At 44.0% G+C, this 17881-nt stretch overlaps 1 protein-coding gene and 1 pseudogene across 1 annotated transcript in view; one reads left to right on the top strand and one right to left on the bottom strand.

Moving 5' to 3' along the window:
* Positions 1-3169: 3169 nt before the first annotated feature.
* LOC103251417 lies at positions 3170-3827 on the bottom strand (annotated as a pseudogene).
* Positions 3828-11475: 7648 nt separating this feature from the next.
* The window catches only part of NID1 (nidogen 1), a 78888-nt gene continuing 72482 nt past the window's right edge, over positions 11476-17881 (top strand). The window contains exons 1-2 of the mRNA XM_021708535.1: positions 11476-11619; positions 16798-16887. Coding sequence (XP_021564210.1) covers positions 11476-11619; positions 16798-16887 — 234 coding nt within the window. The remainder of the gene's footprint in view (positions 11620-16797; positions 16888-17881) is intronic.

Below are 17881 nucleotides of genomic sequence, written 5' to 3'. Positions count from 1 at the left end.
CCACTGCACTCCAGTCTGGGCGACAGAGTGAGACTCCAACTCAAAAAAAAAAATTGTATCCTGTCCGGGCCCGGTGGCTCACGCCTATAATCCCAGTACTTTGGGAGGCTGAGGTGAGAGGATTGCCTAAGCCTATGGGTTGGAGACCAGGCTGGGCAACTTAGCGAGACCGCATCTCTATAATAAATCAAAAAATTAGCTGGGTGTGGTGGCACGTGCCTGTAGTTCCAGCTACTTGGAGGACTGTGAAGCAGAAGGATTGCCTATGCCCAGCAGGTCGAGGCTATGGTGACCGGGAGCGTGCCACTGCACTGTCACCTGGGCGACAGAGTGAGACTCCAATTCAAAAAAAATAAAAATTGTATTCTACAAAACTGGGAAACCTGAGAGATTTCTGAGTAGTTGAGCAATGGGATTTATTTTACAAGATTGTTGTTTTCTTCAACAAATAGGTGGCATGGGGGAAAGACCAGGAGGGAGATCTGGTGTAGGCTAGAGGGACTTCAGGGACATAATCACCGAATGCAAGGGAGGACTTTGTCGGCTCCTGATTTAAACAAGCTGGCCATCAAAAGTTGTCTTTGAGACAAACTGCTTTTCTAGAAGAGATATATGTGGACATATTGACAGGTGAGATAATTTGATGTCTGTCATATCATTTGAAATACTCCAAGAGTCGGGCCAGTGGCTCACCCCTGTAGTTCCAGCACATCAGGAGGCAGAGGTGAGAGGATTGCCTGAGTCCACCCAGGGGTTCAAGACCAGTCTGGGCAACTTGGTGAAACCTTGCTTCTACAATAAGTAAAAAAAAGTTAGCTGGGCATGATGGTTCCAACTACTTGGAAGGCAGAGGCGGAAGGATCACCTGAGCTCAGCCGGTTGAGGCTGCTGTGGTCGTGAGTGTGCCACTGCACTCCAAGCTGGGCGACAGTGAGACTCTGACTTAAAAACAGAATACTCTAAGAAAGAAAATAAACCTGCACACGTGTGGATCAGATGAAACGAGAACCAGAGCACGTGGATAATGTTGGAGTGAGTTCGTGGGTGTGTGGGGGTTCATTGCACTGTTCTGTTTGTGCTTAAAAATTTCCTGGAAAGTCTCATCTCAAAAACTTTTTAAAAAATTATGCTACATCCCAGGTAGAGGACTTTTTGGGGTGGGGAGGAGGCAGAGAAGTGAATTCCAGGGCTAGAGACGTGTTGCCAGGGTCCAAGTGAGAGGGGACGATGGTGTGTGGATGTGAGTTGTGGATCCCAGACCTGTTTGGGAGAGGGAAACAGCAAGGCTTGCTCCCACGCCATCTCATGTAGACGCACCAGCCCTGGGTAGCTTAGGCGGGAGATAAGATGAACCCCTGTATCACAAATGAGGGAACTGACACAACCAAGGGGCATGTCAAAGTTCACTCAGATGATAAGTACAGTAAAGGCTAGAACTTGAATTAAGGTATCTGACACCTGGTTCGGTGCTTTTTATACTACGCCGCATTGGGTACCACTTTCTTTCTTTCCTCCCTCCATTCTTCTTCCCTGTGATGTCAGTGCCTCTTCTAGGCTATGGGTGCTGGGGACACAATGAAGAGTGACATCAGCCATGGTCCCTGCCTTTTACGGAGCTCACTAGTGCATTGCTTGTGAAAAAACTTGGTTCTCAGGCCCTAAAGACCAGATTTCTTAACTGTTTGCCCTCAGGTAAAAATCTTTTTTTTAAATTTTGAGACCAGTCTGGGCAACATAGCGAGAACTCATCTTTACAAAAAATAAAAAAACTTAGTCAGGCATGTTGGCGCATGCCTGTAGTCCCAGCTACTTGGGAGGCTGAGGTGGGAAGATTGCCTGAGCCCAAGAGGTCGAGATTACGGTGAGCCGGGATTGTGCCACTGCACTCCAGTTTGGGTGACACAGTGAGAACCTGATTTTAAAAAAGTAACAATTTAACATTTTTCATATTTGTCACATCAGTTTCCCTTTGCTGAAGTAGCCAGAGTAAATTACAATCTTCATGACATTTTATCACTAAAATTTTATACATATACTAAAAAAGAACATTTTTTTCTTTTTTTTTGAGTTAGAGTCTCACTGTCACCCAGACTGGAGTGCAGTGGCCGCTCCCAGCCACCGCAGCCTCAACCTGCTGGGCTCCGGCGATCCTTCCGCCTCAGCCTTCCAAGTAGCTGGAACTACAGGCACGCACTACCACATCCAGCTGATTTTTTGATTTATTGTAGAGATGAGGTCTCGCCTGCCCAGGCGGGTCTTGAACCCGCGGGCTCAGGCAATCCACTCACCTCAGTCTCCCAAAGGCGCGGGATTACAGGCTGAGCCACCGAGCCCGGCTAGGAACACTTTTTTCTACATCACCATTATACTATTATGACACATAACAAAATTAATAATACTTCCCTACTATCAAATTATGCCCGGTCTGTATAAAATTTCCCCAATATTTGGTGACTCAAGCCTGTAATCCCAGCACTTTGGGAGGCCAAAGTGAGGGGATTGCCCGAGCCCGTGGGTTTGAGAAAGCCTGGGCAACTTGGCAAGACCTTGTCTCTACAATAAATCAAAAATTAGCGGGGGTGGTAGCTCGCGCCTGTAGTTCTGGCTACTTGGAAGGCTGAGGTGGAATGATTGCCGGAGCCCAGAAGGCCGATGCTGGGGTAGCCATGAGCGTGCCACTGCACTCCAGCCAGGGCAGCAACTCAAAAAAAAAAAAGGCAATGAAAAGTGATGTTTTTGTCCCACCTTGCTCTCCAGTCCTCTAATTCCCTCTCCAGAGCTAGTCATTCTTCTTAATTAAAAAAAAATCTCCTTACAGAGATATTCTCAAATGTACAAACCTATGTGTATATATTCATACCACTTTCCTTGTCGTATATACCTGTTTCAGCTTCTTGATTTTTTAAGTAACAGCCTTATTGAGATCTAACTCGCATGTATAATATTTCACTCTTATAAAGTATACACTTCAGCAATTTTTATTACATTCAGAGAGTTGGGCAACCAACACTACTTCCGGAATATTTTTTATCACTCCAAGACAAATTCCTACCCTTTAGCTGTCACTCAGCATTCCTCTCTCCCCCGGACCCTGGCACCCAGTTGTCTACTTTCTGTCTCTATGGATTTGTCTGTTCTAGACTTTTTTTCTTTTTTAGATAAACAGTTTTTATTCTTCCTCCTCCTCCTCCTCTCCCTTCTCATCTTCTTCCACCTTTTCCTGGTCCTAGCAGAAAGGACCCTTTGCATCATCAAACTTTCCTTTAGACTTACAGTTAGCAGCTTCCTTCTTGTACTTCTCCGCCAGCTTCAGTGCCTCAGTGATGTGAAGCTGCTTTTCACTGTCACTCAACTTACTCCACATCTCACCCAGCTATTTGGCCACATCTGCAATAGAGATGCTAGCGTTTGTAGATTTGATCTTGCGGCGGAATTCTGAACAGAACAGGAAGAATCCAGATGGGCGCCTCTTGGGGGCAGAAGGTTCCTTCTTGCCTCCCTTAGCTGGTCCATAATCCTTCGTTTCCCGATCATAGTGCACTTGATCTGCCTTTGCCGTTTCATCAAATTTAGACGTCTCTTTCCCAGACATTGTAACTTCCACGTCTCAGAGCTCTTTTTGGAAAATTCTTCAAAATTGACAGGGACCTCTGAGTTTTTCTTCTGGTATTATTCTCTGCATGTCTGTACAAAGAAGGCATAAGCAGACATCATGTCCTTTGGTTTCTTGGGGTCAGCTTTGGCCATCCTGACTGTATCTTTTGCTAGTCTGGGCAGCACAGGGCATGACGGCCAGCTTCTCCTCAGCCTCGTGCTAGCTGTCTCCACGAGAGCCGCCTTGTTCTAGGCTATTAACATAAATGGAATCATATGTGATCTTTTGTGACTGGCTTTTTTCACTTAGCATAATGTTTTCAAGGTTCACCCAATGTTGCAGCATGTATCAGAACTGTATTCGTATATGAATACTATTTCATTGTATGGATATTGCACATTTTGTTCACAATCTGATGGACATCCAGGTTGTCTCTACTCGTTGGCTGTCATGAATAATGTTACTATGAACTAGTTTTTGTGTGACTGTCTGCTTTTTATACGACTAGGAGTGGAATTGCTGGGTCCTATGGTAATTACTGTATGTTTATCATTTTGAAGAACTGTCAAGATTGTTTTCCAAAGTGGCTGCACCATCTTGCATTCCCACCAGCAATGTACGAAGGTTCCGATTTCTCCCACTCCTCCTCACCAACACTTGTTTCTAACTTTCTGATTTATAGCCATCCTCATGAGTGTGAAGTGGTATCTTGGTGATGTGAATTTGCATTTTTCTTACAGCGAATGATGTTGAGCATTTTTTCACGTACTCATTGGCCAATGGTATATTTTCTTTGGAGAAATACCTATTCAGACCCCTTGTTCATTTTGACAGCTGGGTTGTCTTTTTGTTATTGAGTAGGTTATACATTTTTTAACAAGATTTTATAAAAGAAGCTATATATTTCACATTGTAAACATCAGCAGGCAAGGGATGTCTGGTTATTGCTCTGCTGGCATGCCAAGATCCATAACTGGTGTTAAGGAGATGATAGCCAGATTTTGTCTGTCAAGTGAAGCTTTTCCCCTTGTAAGCAACAGTCAAGTTATGGGTGATGCTTTGGCCTTGTCAGCCATTCGCCTGACCATCAACCTTTCACGTACTGGTTTTCACATTCATTGATGCTCTCAGCCTGAATAAGTTACAAATGAAGGGTTGTAAAATGGTAGCATTTTAAAATTTTTATTTTGAGTCGGAGTCTCACTCTGTTGTCTAGGCGGGAGTGCAGTGGCGCAATCACGGCTCATGGCAGCCTCGACCTTCTGGGTCAAGATCCTGGGTTCCTCACGTTGCTCCCGGATAAATTAGTCAAGCTGCTTCTCTTGCGGTCAATTGAAGACAAGAGGCAGAAAACTGGAGAAAGGGGAGTTTGTTTCTGCAACCAGGTCACAGGGAGACAGGAAGTGTCATTACCAAAACCTGCTCAAAGGCAGTACCACTTACTCAGAGTTTATATTCCATAACCCCTCACCACCCCAAGGCTAAGTTAACAAGAGCCTGGCTCAAGATCACTTAATAATCCTTCACCGCACCCCAGCCTAAGTTCCTTAAGCAGAATGGAAAATTACAACACTAGAAGCTACCTTGGTACGTTTACATAAACAACTTTGAATCAAACATGAGAAATGTTAGAAAACCCCATTCCCAGAACCTTGGTTTATAACCTAGTCTCGCCTCCCAAAGTGCTGGGACTACAGACGTGAGCCACTGTGCCCAGCTCAAAGCAATGTTTTACTTTGTTTTGTTGGTTGTTTGTTTCTGTCATTCTTTCTACATTTATTAGCTGGCATATTTTGTAAAAAATATGTAAAAAATTTTCCCGTTAGCAGTGACTTTTGAATGACATTGAAATATGATTCCTTCTGGAAAGGCAGATAAATGCTTAATTTTTTTTCCTGTAATTTTTGATGTTCAAATTAAGGAATTAGTGTAATATAGTAGTATCCTTCAGTTGCCACGGTGGAACTTCGATATCTATCTCCAGATTGTTAAGAAGCACCCTTCTCCCCAGAGACTGAGGGTTTGACAAGGCCTTTGGTGTGGCAGACTTAAGAGCTACTTTTTCTTTGAAAGACATGCCAGGATTTAAAATGGAAAGTACTCAACTGTTTTGTTTTAAGCCAGTCAAGTTTAAGAGTGGGGGATTGTATTCTGACACTAAGGCTGGTAAATTCTGGTAACCCTGTCATCGGACCAGTCCCAACCAATTCTAAATGTTGGAAAGTAATCTCAGGTAGAAATTTCCTGTAGAAGCCGGGCACGGTGGCTCCCGCCTGTAATCCCAGCACTTTGTGAGGCAGAGGCAAGAGGATTGCCTAAGCCCATGGGTTTGAGACCAGCCTGGGCAACATGGCAAGCCCTCCTCTCTACAATAAATCAAAAAACTAGCTGGGCATGGTGGCACACACCTGCAGTTCCAGCTACTTGCAAGGCTGAGGCAGAAGGATCACCTGAGTCCAGTAGATCAAGGCTGTATGATACAGAGTGAGACTCTGACTCAAAAAAAAAAGAAAAGAAAAAGGAAATTTCCTGTAGTCTCTCAGACATTAACTGGATCAAGTTGAAAACATTGACTCATCTCTATTACCTTTGAATTGTCCCTAATCTATTTGCTGATCCTTTTGTTTCTATTTCAGTTTCAAGCCAGTGTCATTTCTCTGGCTCTGGGCATTATTGGAAAACATCTGCAATTAGGATTTGGAGGTTTTTTGTTTGTTTTTAATTGGAGTCTCACTCTGTCACCTAGGCTGGAGTTCAGTGGCATGATCACAGTTACTACAGCCTTGACCTGGTGGGCTCAGGTGATTCTTCTGCCTCAGTCTTCCAAGTAGCTGGAAGGAACTACAGGCGCTCGTCACCACACCCGGCTAATTTTTAAATTTATTGTAGAGACAAAGTCTCACCAAGTTGCCCAGGCTAGTCTCGAACCCCTGGCCTCAGGCAATCCTCTCGTTCCCAGTAGGACTTGGAGTTTTGTTCTGGCATTTTTACTGTATGATATTAGACAAGTTAATATGAACCAAAATTCATTTTTTTCTCAAATGAAGATTGAACAGTATTAATCTTCACTAAATTTAATGAGATAACTAGAATAAAAATGCCTTGTAAACTGTAAAAAGTACCATGAAAATGGATTAGGCCCCCAGTCCACTTTGGGGTTCTAGGCTGAAATTAATTAAACTCCATCTTGATTGTGTCCTGACTTGGCTATTTCCTGGGCTTCTTTTTAAAGTTTTTCTTTCATTAGGCCTTTTTCAGTTTCCAACTTTTTCTAGCTGCCCAGTCCCTAACCATGAGGCCATCTCGTGAAACTTTGCAACTTCATGACTTTTGCCCCCAATTTCTCTCTAAACTAAGCAGCCAAAAGTAACAGAAAGAGCAGAGGTTATGGACTCCAGCAGATGTGGGTTCCAATCTTGGTTCCATCACTTGCTGACTGTGTGACATTAAGCCAAATTAAGTCTCTTGTAATTTCCTTGTCTGTTTCATAAATGTGAAAAAAAAAAAAAAGAGAAAAAGCAAAAAAAGGGATGGTTGTATTACATGACGGTCATATTAATTTTGTTTTTTTTTTTTTTTTTTTTTTTTTTAGTTGTAGTCTCTCTCTGTCACCCAGGCTGGAGGGCAGTGGTACACTCACGGCCACTGCAGCCTCGACCTGCTGGGCTCAGGCGATTCTTCCACCTCAGCCTTCCAAGTAGTTGGAACTACAGGCAACTGCTACCATGCCTGGCTAATTTTTTAATTTATTGTAGAGATGAGGTCTCGCCAAGTTGCCCAGCCTGGTCTCGAACCCATGAGCTTAGGCAGTCCTCTTACTTCAGCCTCCTAAAGTGCTAGGATTATAGGTGTGAGCCACCTTGCCCTGCATATTGCGTTTTTTTTTTTAAAATGCAAATAGCCTCAGTAAAAAGCCTCAAAATTTGCAGACACTCAGTAAATGTTTGTTGCTTTTCCATTCTTTATGGTAAATTATTTTAAGTTTCCACTGCCTCCCACCCAGGACTTTGCTTTTGCAAGTTTCATTGTCTTCATAATACAGCTATTTGCATTTATAGAATAACCCTGTTTGTTTCTTATTTGTGCCTCTCTCAAGTAGTCTAACCACACTTGGTTTGGAAAAACCTTCCCCCCACCATTGCAGGCTGCTTTTTTGCCCTGGGGGTCTGCGACTAGGCTCATTTAAACCAAAAAGAATGGCGGCGGTTTAACTTTTTCAGTGCGCATTTGGATATAAGAAATTTAATTTAAAATTTAAATGTATTAAGTATGTACTTTTCGACATTTCCCAGTGATTCATGCTGTCTGTAAGTTCACATTAAAGATGAAAATGAGACACAAAGTGCTTTTTGAAATGGAAAACACTCTCCCATTATAAGTTAGTTACTTTGTCCATACTCTTTTTGTCGGTTGGGTTGAAACAATTGTACTTAAGTGGTTCCAGCTGTTAGGCATGTGGTGCTTGGCATTTTCACCCTGGGTTTTTTGTGACACAATTGACATGTTTCTGTCCTAGGGCAGTGGGATGAAAAGCCGTATTGTTTGCTGATTTCCTTGGGGTGAGTGGGTAGACATGGTTCTGTAAAGGGGCATTAAGTTGTGCTCATAACACAGAGAACTGAAGTCTAACTGCTAAATGAACTTTTTCCCAGTGTGAGCTGATATTGTAAGCAAGATTTCAGGACAATATTTACATTGGTCAACATGCTGGACATAGCTGTTTCTCAATGAAGAAGTTTTTGTCTTAACGTAAATTCACCAAGAGTCTCAAGTAGCCAGTACTTGGTTAGTTTTAGTTACCTTCAGACAATAATAGAAAGTATTATTCTTAGCAGCTCTCTCAATAATTTAGTTGGGCTTTCTCAGGAATGTATTCAATCAAGGAGGCTTTTGCAGTGGGATCTGTGTAGCAAGGCACGTGCTGTGGCCATTGGGAGTCAGGGCACCTGAATCAGGCTTTGAGATGCTAATTGCCAAGTTAGATAGGGACATAAAGGAACAAGTGGTAAGCAGGGGTTCACAAGGAAAAATGAGATTTTGCCAAGGACAGGAGCTGAGGGTTTTTGAGGAGGTTTTCAAAAATGGAGAGAATCATAGATGCAAAAGCATGTAGTATTAAGTTTGTGTGTGTGTGTGTGTGTGTGTGTGTGTGTGTGTGTGTGTGTGTGTGTGTGTGTGTAGAATTGTAAGCAATCTAAAAACATTTTTCTGTGGCACATGTCCACTCCAGTCTTTCACTCATCAACTTTCAAATCAAAACTAAAGTCTGGTTCCATACCCCATGTAATGTTTTCACTAGGACAAAGATGGTGAACAGAAGGTGATACTGGGAACTGCTGTGCATCACTTATGTTTAGTCATTGTTTCTTTCTGGACCCAGGGCACTGCATGGGGTGTCTTAAGGCTCTGTAACTTTTTATTAACTTTTTAAAATTGCTAAATGTGCCTTTGTCAGCACCCTCTGCTCATTAATGCAGTCTAATTCGTCCCCTCCACCCCCAACTAACACTCCTGAGCCCTTGGGACGATAGTGGCAGGGGTGGGAAAATCTGAGGAAGGAAGGAATTCAAAGACAACGATGGGCAAAGTTGGAGAATAGAATGGTGGTTACCAGAGGATGGGAAGTGTGGGGTGGGGATAAAGAAAGAGGTTGGTTAATAGGTGCAGATATATTGTTAGATAGAAGGAATTCGTCTACTGTTTGATAGCACAGTGGAGTGACTACAGTTAACAGCAGCATATTGTATGCGTCAAAATAGCTAGATTAGAAATGTTTCTGATACAAAGAAATAATACATGTTTGAGATGATGAATATCCTAATTATCCTGATTTGATCATTGCACATTGTATTGCATGCAGCAAAATATCATAGGTTCCCCAAAATATGTGCAATTATTATGTATCAATAAAAAGTCAGTATTTGCCCCCCCAAAAGAAAAACAAAGATGGAGTCCTACTTGTTTTTGCTTTTGTTGCTTGTGCTTTTGGCGTCATGTCCAGAATACCATTGCCAAAGCCAATGTCAAGGAGCTTTTTCCTTGTGTTTTCTTCTAAGAGTTTTACATTTTCAGGTCTTACATTTAAGTCTTTAACCCATTTAGAGTTAAATTTTGTGAGTGCTATAAATTGGGAGTGCATTTTCTTTTCTTTCCTTTTTGTTTTTTTTTGCATGTGGATATCCAGTTTTCCCAACACAATTTATTGAAGAGACTGTCCTTTTCCTCTTGTGTGTTCTTGGCACTCTTGTTAAATATTAGTTGACCGCCATGCATGAGCTTAGTTTTGAGCTTTTGATTCTGCCATGCATGAGCTTAGTTGTGAGCTTTTGATTCTGTCCCATTGATCTATGTGTCTGTAATAGCTTTGCTAACTAACTTGTTTGCTGTATTCATTTTACAGTGGATACTATATCAAATCATCACATTGTACCCCTTACATTTATGCACTTATTTGTCAATTATATCTCAATAAAACTGGAAAACATAACAGAAACAAAGACAGTGAACCACAGACCCTATTTCCAATAGAGAATACAGCGTTGGCTCATCTGTTAAAGCCACTTGCCCTCTTTGCTGAACTTTGGCGCAATTATATTCATTTTCTATTTTTTTAAGAACCAAACTTTTATTATGAAAATGTTCAAACATTTTTGAAAGTAGAATAATGTAATGAACTCCCATGTGCCTATTACCAGCTTCAAAAAGTACCCATTTTGGGGCTAAACTTACTTCATTTATAACCCTACCTATCCTAATGTCCCCTCCCTAATCCCCGAACTGAATTATTTTTAAGCAAGTCTCAAACATTTCATTATAAATATTCATTGCAAAATTTTATAAGCTATCTCAAAAAAGACTCTAAAAAAAAGTAAAATTATGCTTACTCTTTTAAGAAATGATAACAATGTCTTAATATCATCCAATATTCAAGTAGTTTTGTGAAATGTCCATTTTGCCTTTTTTTTTTCTTTTGAGTTGGAGTCTCTCTGTGTCCCCCAGGCTGGAGTGCAGTGGCACATCAAGTCTCATTGATGCCTCCACCCGATTGGCTCAGGCAAGCCTTAAGTAGCTGGAGCCATAGGCGCAAGCCATCATACCTGGTGTTCTAGAGGAGCTCTACTCCAGGCAGGTTCACACTGGATCCAGACAGGCCAAAGAACAATTGAGGAGCCAGGTTCATAGCAACACTTTAATCCTGGTGGCCAACAACCACATAGGGAAAGGTCTCTGCACTGTTGTCTATCTAGGTCTGTTGTTATGCAGACTTAAACAGTAGGGGCTTGCGGGCCAGATCATGAGCTCATGGTTGCATGTAACAGGTTACATTAGCTTGCTTAATCATAAGGGAGCACTACCTTGTTCCAGCGGGGCCAGGGTCATCAGGGAGTGCTATCTTCTTCTAGCCAGGCAGGAAAGTCTCACTGATTTCATTTTCTTCACACTCCGCCCCTTCAGGGTTTCTCTCCGTGCAATCTATGCGATTTGATTCTTCTGTGAAGGTCCCTGGGTGAGGAGGGAGGAATATTACATCTAAATGCCACAACAACAATACAAGCTGCAACAACTTATAAGCAAAGTGCAGGCAGTACAAAAGAGGACGAGGGTGGTCCTCCGTCCCGTCACTAAAGACGACCACCACTTCTTCAAAGGGTCCAGCAGTGCAAGTGTGGGCCCAGTCTACCAGGGGATTTGTGGCAACCCAACAAAGGGCGGTGAGAGAGAGAGGTTATAGATACCAACATCGGCAAGTACCTTTCCTCCACTAATATACAAATTTAAGTTTTATCCTGTGAGAAGATAGTAGCAGGCACTGCTGATTTCCCTGGTTTAGTACAGCATACCTTTCAGCCTTTGGTGTAATAGTTCGATGTGTAGGAGTCATGGAGAGGTTTGCACTGGCCATAGTGAAAACACAAATGTTCTCTTTAGAATACGAGTGCTTTCACCTCCAAGCAGACAATAGACCTTCACCATTCAGGGCCAAATTTCAAGCCTTTGCTGTGGCCCACATTGACTTGTGTCCGGTGTGCAACCGTCTCTGAAGTAATCAACTGGCAAAGTCTTTCTCTTTGTCTTTTTTGAGTTGGAGTCTCACTCTTGCCCAGGCTACGGTGCAGTGGCACTCTCAGGGCCACTACGGCCTCGACCTGCTGGGCTCAGGCGATCCCTCCACCTCAGCCTTCCAAGTAGCTGCAACTATCGGGACATGCTACCGTGCCTGACTAATTTTTTGATTGATTGTAGAGACGAGGTCTCACCAAGATGTCCAAGCTGGTCTCGAACCCCTGGGCTCAGGCCATCCTGTCTCCTCCATCCTCTCTCCTCGGCCTCCCAAAGTGCTGGGATTGCAGGTGTGAGCCACAGCGCCTGACCTGCTAAAGTCTTTCACAGGAGCAGTGCTCAACCATCTGACTTTAGCCAATGCATCAGCTCCATCATTTCTAAGATATGTTAGAGGTGCATGTCCGATGACGTGATAAACTGTAATGTCCTTTAGATGGCCTAATTTCTGCAATTCCTGCCACATTGCTTGACCCCACAAGGGCCGATACAATACAGTTCATTTTTTCTCCCACCATGAAGTGATCTATAAAGCGAGTCCTCTGTATACAGTCCAACTGTCTGTACATATGATTGGGAAATTGGCTTATTCTTTATCACAAGCCATACAGCTCATCACTCTGCCCACTGGCTGCTATGGTGGGCTCTGGTTTCCTGCCAGATGGTCTCCGTTGCTGCCTGGAAAGCTACCGCAGTCCACCGTATTGGATTTCTTTGACTAGAGCCATCTATCTGTATGCCATGGTATAAGTGGGCTCCCTTCCTTGTAGGGGCTAGGCATTGGCTCTGTGAGAGATGTTACTGCCACCAACTTGGTAGTGGCGTAAGTCACAGCTTCCAAAATGTGCTGCAGCTCAGCTTTTAAAGGGTCTGCACTCAATGAGCTTCACTGTTGCAAGCTTGCCCCCATTTAGCCAATGTGGGAATCTGTGCATTCTCACAGTGGGTTTTCTCAATCCAGTCCCATACCCATCCGCAATTGAGTGTGAAGTTCGGACTGTCACCAGGGCTTGTTCCAGGGATGGGCTTGATTTCTCACCGGGTGTTATAAACGGCTGCCAGGTGCTTTTCTATTAAAGTAATATGCCTCAGTCCCTTTCCATAGCTGAGCCCAAAATCCACTTGGCTGCCGTAGTCTTTCACTTTTTTGCCGTAACCCTGAACCTTGTCCTTCATTAGTGATGTGGACATCTAGTTCACCGGTTGGGCAGGTTATATGCCGTTAAAGCTTGCACTCTGGTGATCATCCGTTTAGCCGCCATGAAAGTCCTTGTCTCTATATTCCACCATTCCCACCTGGCACTCTTTATTCCAAAAGGTATAAAGGTTTCGGAATTTGTGCCAAGTGCGGTATAAAAGCTCTCCAGTACCCTTACACTCCTAAAATTTCCCATAGGGCTTTAATTGTAGTAGGAGAAGGGAAAGCCTGTACCTAAGAATAGCCTCAGGTATCACCTTTGTCTTATCCGATCAAACAACCCCCAAGAATTTGACTGATAAACCAGGCCCTTGGATTTTCTAGGCGGTTGACTTCCCAGCTACATATCTTTAAATGTTGTAATAAACACAGAGCAGCTTGCCCTAAATCTGGAAGAGAGTCAGAGGTTAATATAATCTCATCGATATGATGAAACAACTTCACGGATTTGGGGAGTTTCCAAATGACTAAATCCTTGGCAACAAGCCCATGACGTACATAGTAGGGCTATGCAAGTATCCTTGTGACAAAACTGTAAATGTCCATTGGTGGCCTTCCCATGTGAAGGTGAAAGTTCCTGGCTTTTAGGAGCAACATCTACAGAAAAGAAGGCATAGCCACATCCACTACATAATGCTATGTCCCTAGTTCACGGGCTAGGTGGTCCAACAAGTCAGCGATGGAGGGCACCGTGGTATGCATGGAAGAGTCACCTTACTGAGTTCCTTATAATCATACACCAGGTACCATCCGGTTTTCTGATAGGCCATACAGGAGAGTTATATGGACCATGCACAAGGTCTTATAATACCCACTTTCTCCAGCTCTCTTATAGTGGCCGTAATTTCTTCCTGACCTCCTGGAAGGCGGTATTGTTTAGTATTAATGACCTGTTTAGTATTAGTGACCCGTGTAGGGGGTGGTAAGACTACAGGGCGTTTGGCATGTCCTCTTATTATTGCCTTAACAGCATGACTCTCATCCTGAATTCTCCAGCAGTAGTTTTTTTTAAATTATGGATACCTTTATTTATTTATTTTTTTGAGTCAGAGTCTTACTCTGTCACCCAGGCTGGAGTGTAGTGGCACACTTACAGCCATTGCAGCCTTGACCTGCTGGGCTCAGGTGATCCTTCCGCTTCAGCCTTCCCAGTAACTGGAATTACAGGCGTGTGCCACCATGCCCAGCTAATTTTTTTGATTTATTGTAGAGATAAGATCTTGCCATGTTGCCCAGGCTTGTCTTGAACCTGTGGGCTCAGGCAGTCTTCTTGCCTCAGCCTCCCAAAGTGCTGGGATTACAGGCATGAGCCACTGTGCCCAGCTTCTATAGGAAATTTCTGCCTGAGGTTACTTTCCAACATTTAGAATTCATTTTTAACCGTAAATCCTGCAGGACATCTATTCCCAGGATATATTCTGATGTAAGGGACACATATACAGTATATTCTCTTGAGAATAGTCTCCTTATTCCTAAAAGGCACTTGTACTACTTTGAGCTGGATAGTTTTACCACCTCAGAGGCGGTCCCTTGAATTTCTCTGTGTTTCCATATAAGAGGGTACATTCAGCACCAGTATCTACTAAGGCCAGTATGCTTTGTATCTGCGACTCCCTTACTATCAGAGATTAGTCTCTTCCTGGAGGGCAATCAGAAACATCCACCCTGGGCCTCCGGCAGCTGCTCTCCCTGTTTCTCAAACATTTCTCCCAAGCTATGCAAAGTCTTTTGCACTCTAAGGGTGCATTATGTACTTCAGCTCATTCCTGAGGTTGGTGTCCAGGCAGGTAACATCACAGCCACAAGATACCACATACTAATGGCTGGCCATCTGGAAATTCCCCCATCCCCTGGGGCAGCAGGATCCATATCAACCTGAAATGAATCCTGCCGACTCCAGCGAGCGTTCTGGAGGAGCTCTACTCCAGGCAGGTTCACACTGGATCCAGACAGGCCAAAGAACAATTGAGGAGACAGGTTCATAGCGACACTTTAATCATGACGGCCAGTGACTATGTTGGGAAAGGTCTCCACCCTGTGGTCTTTCTAGGTCTGTTTTTATACAGACTTATAAAGTGAGGGCTTGCAGCCAGATCATGAGCTCATGGTTGCGTTTAACAGGTTACGTTAGCTTGCTTAGTCTGAGGGAGTGCTATCTTGTTCCGACTGCGCCGGGGCCATAAGGGAGTGCTGTCTCGTTCCGACTGCGCCAGGGCCATAAGGGAGTGCTGTCTCGTCCTGGCTAGGTGAGAAAGCCTGACTGACTTCTAGCTAATTTTCTGATTTACTGTGGAGATGATATCTCACCAGATTACCTCAGCTGGTCTCGAACCCCTGGGCTCAGGCAGTCCTCTTGCATCCACCTCACAAATTGCTGGGATTACAGGGGTGAGCCACTGCCCCTGGCCCTAGTTTGCTTTTCAGTTTGGTTTTAATCAGTGTGGTTAAATCAGGGCCCAGACAAAGCCCATGCATTGCCCTTGATGGATACGACTTTTTAAATCAACAGGCCTCCCCTCCTCGCTAACCCCTTTTCCCTTGAAATTTATTTATTACAGAAACTGTCCTTTAGAGCGTCCCATAATCTGGATTTGCTGCTTGCATCCCCATAGTGTCATTTACCATGTTCTTCTGTCTGTGTATTTCCTGCAAATTGGTAGTCAGATCTGGAGACTTGGTCAGGATTCCAGTCATCAATTCTCACTTAACTGGGAAGGAACCCAGTAGGAGGCAGAGATAGAAATCTGGTGCAGGGAGGTGAGGGAAGGGAGAAAGAGAGGCGAGAGGAAGGAGTCTACACTGGCGAGAGTCTACACTGGGATTGGGGAGAAGGATTTCTGAGAAGGTGCTACTTCAACTGAGGTGGGAGGTAAAAAGAAGACGGAACCCAGGCTGACTCCCAGGCTTTCTGGCTTCAGCAACTGGGCAAGTGTCAGTCAGGGCCCTGGTCTGGACAGCTTATCTGGTGGTTGCTTCCAGTCCTGTCCCCTCGGGCGTTGTGTCTGGGTCTGTGCCTTCCAAGTGCCTTTTCCTTCCCTTTGTGCTCCCTGCCCACCTGCTGTCAAGTTGCTCAATGGCACTTGGAAAAGTTGGAGACAAGAAACAAGGCTGGTAGGAGCATCATGTGCTTGACAGACTTTGCAAAATGAGACTTGCACCCAAACGTAGGGGAATATTTTTCAAGTTTGCTATCAGTTGGCATCTCTGAAAAGAAAAGTTTACCGGGGAGAAATTTTTTTGTGTCTTGAGTCAGGGTCTACTCTATTGTCCAGACTGGAGTATAGTAGCACCCAGCCTGGGCGAAGTTTAAAGCTAAAGACTCCAGGCTCGGCATAGTGGCTCATGCCTGTAATCCCAGCACTTTGGGAGGCAGAGGCAAGAAGATTGCCTGAGCCCAGGAGTTTGATATCAGCCTGGACAACTTGGTGAGACCGCATTTCTACAATTAAAAAAAAATAGCCAGGTATGGTGGCGCACGCCTGTAGTTCCAGCTACTGGGAAGCCTGAGGCAGAAGGATCACCCAAGTCCAGCAGGAAAGGCTGAGGTAGCTGTGATCGTGCCACTACACTCCAGCCTGGGTGACAGAGTGATTCTGACTCAAAAAAATAATTATAATAAAATAAAGCTAAGACTTTAATGAGACGTCTGCTGTTCTGAATGTTACATTAGTCTTCGAAGTCATTTTTATTCATTATCACAGACGATTAAGCTGAATGTGGAGTAAAACTGGCAGAAAAATAGTTTTCCAGTGAGAATAGTAATGACGGTTATATGATCTTTGTTCAAAGCATCTGCAGTGTTTCGTAATACTTGTCTGAAACCCTGATTCCTAATGCATTCCTTGTGAACACAGAATATATCTGTGTCCAGATTCCAATTTATAAATGACACTAGGAGTGTTTTCAAAATTGTTGGACTGATTTGCATTTCTCTGGAACACAGCTTTTGAGAACTAAGTTGTCTGTATGTGGCCTCCGGGTGACCACTTCTCACCAGCAGCTGGTCGCTGCCAACTTCTGGCGGCTTGAGAAAGTGAGCTGTTTCCCACGCTCCCACTCTGGGAATGTTTGGATCCCTGGGAAGGGGGGACCACAGACCAGCTGGGTGACGCTTCTCGTCTGACTCCCTTCCCTGCACCCTGTCGGTACCTCCTAGGAAAATCTTGCTGGTCCAGGTGATGGTGACAAATATGTCACCTACAGAGTTAACAACTCAGGAAGTTTGGTTAAAAGAGAGGGTTTTATTAAAACCCAAGGATTGAGGGTTCCTTGAAGGCAGGAACTGGATCGTACCCATTTTTGCACTTGGCACAGTCTTGGAGGGGAATGGTCACTCCGTTTGTGGAATAAACGCATTAAGCCTTGAAAAATGACTTCTGTGTTCTTCCACCAACCCATCTGGCCAGGAAAAGCATCGAATTCCCAAAGCTCTGGTTCCTTTCCTTATCTGGGGCCAAATCAACTCTGCACGTAGAAACTTTTAACCAGGTTTTTGGCATGTTGCAAGTGGTTGGTCTAAAATTCCTCTTTTTCCATCCCTGCTTCCTCCCTTCCTCCACCTCTAGTAATGAGGTGTGAAAGGACTGTAGGATAAGACTGGAAGGAGGAGGAGGAGGAAGAGGAGGAGGAAGGAAATAAGAGGTCTGGAAAATCCACTGGCTTTCTAATCAACTCCTGAACAACTGAGAATTGCTATTTTAGATCCGTGTTTTTCTAATCTGCAGCCCTTAAAGAACAAATAAGGTACCATTTACGAAATCTCTCCTGTTTGATTAGGGACTTTTTTCTTTCCTTTTCTTTTTTTTAGAGAGGGGGTCCTACTCTGTCACCCAGGGTGGAGTGGAGTGACACTATCCATAGCTCACTGCTGCCTCAGCCTTCTGGGCTCAAGGGATCCTCCCGCCTTCGCCTTCCAAGTAGCTAGGACTATAGGCACGCCCCATCACACTTGGCTAATTTTTAAACCTTTTATAGAGATGAGGAGGTCTCGCTATGTTGTCCAGGCTGCCTTCAAACTCCTGATCTCA

This window comes from Carlito syrichta, unplaced genomic scaffold, assembly GCF_000164805.1.
Source record: "Carlito syrichta isolate Samal-C Ts95f unplaced genomic scaffold, Tarsius_syrichta-2.0.1 Scaffold142887, whole genome shotgun sequence".
Classification (NCBI taxonomy): Eukaryota; Metazoa; Chordata; class Mammalia; order Primates; family Tarsiidae; genus Carlito; species Carlito syrichta.
This window is presented reverse-complemented; position numbering and strand designations above follow the sequence as displayed.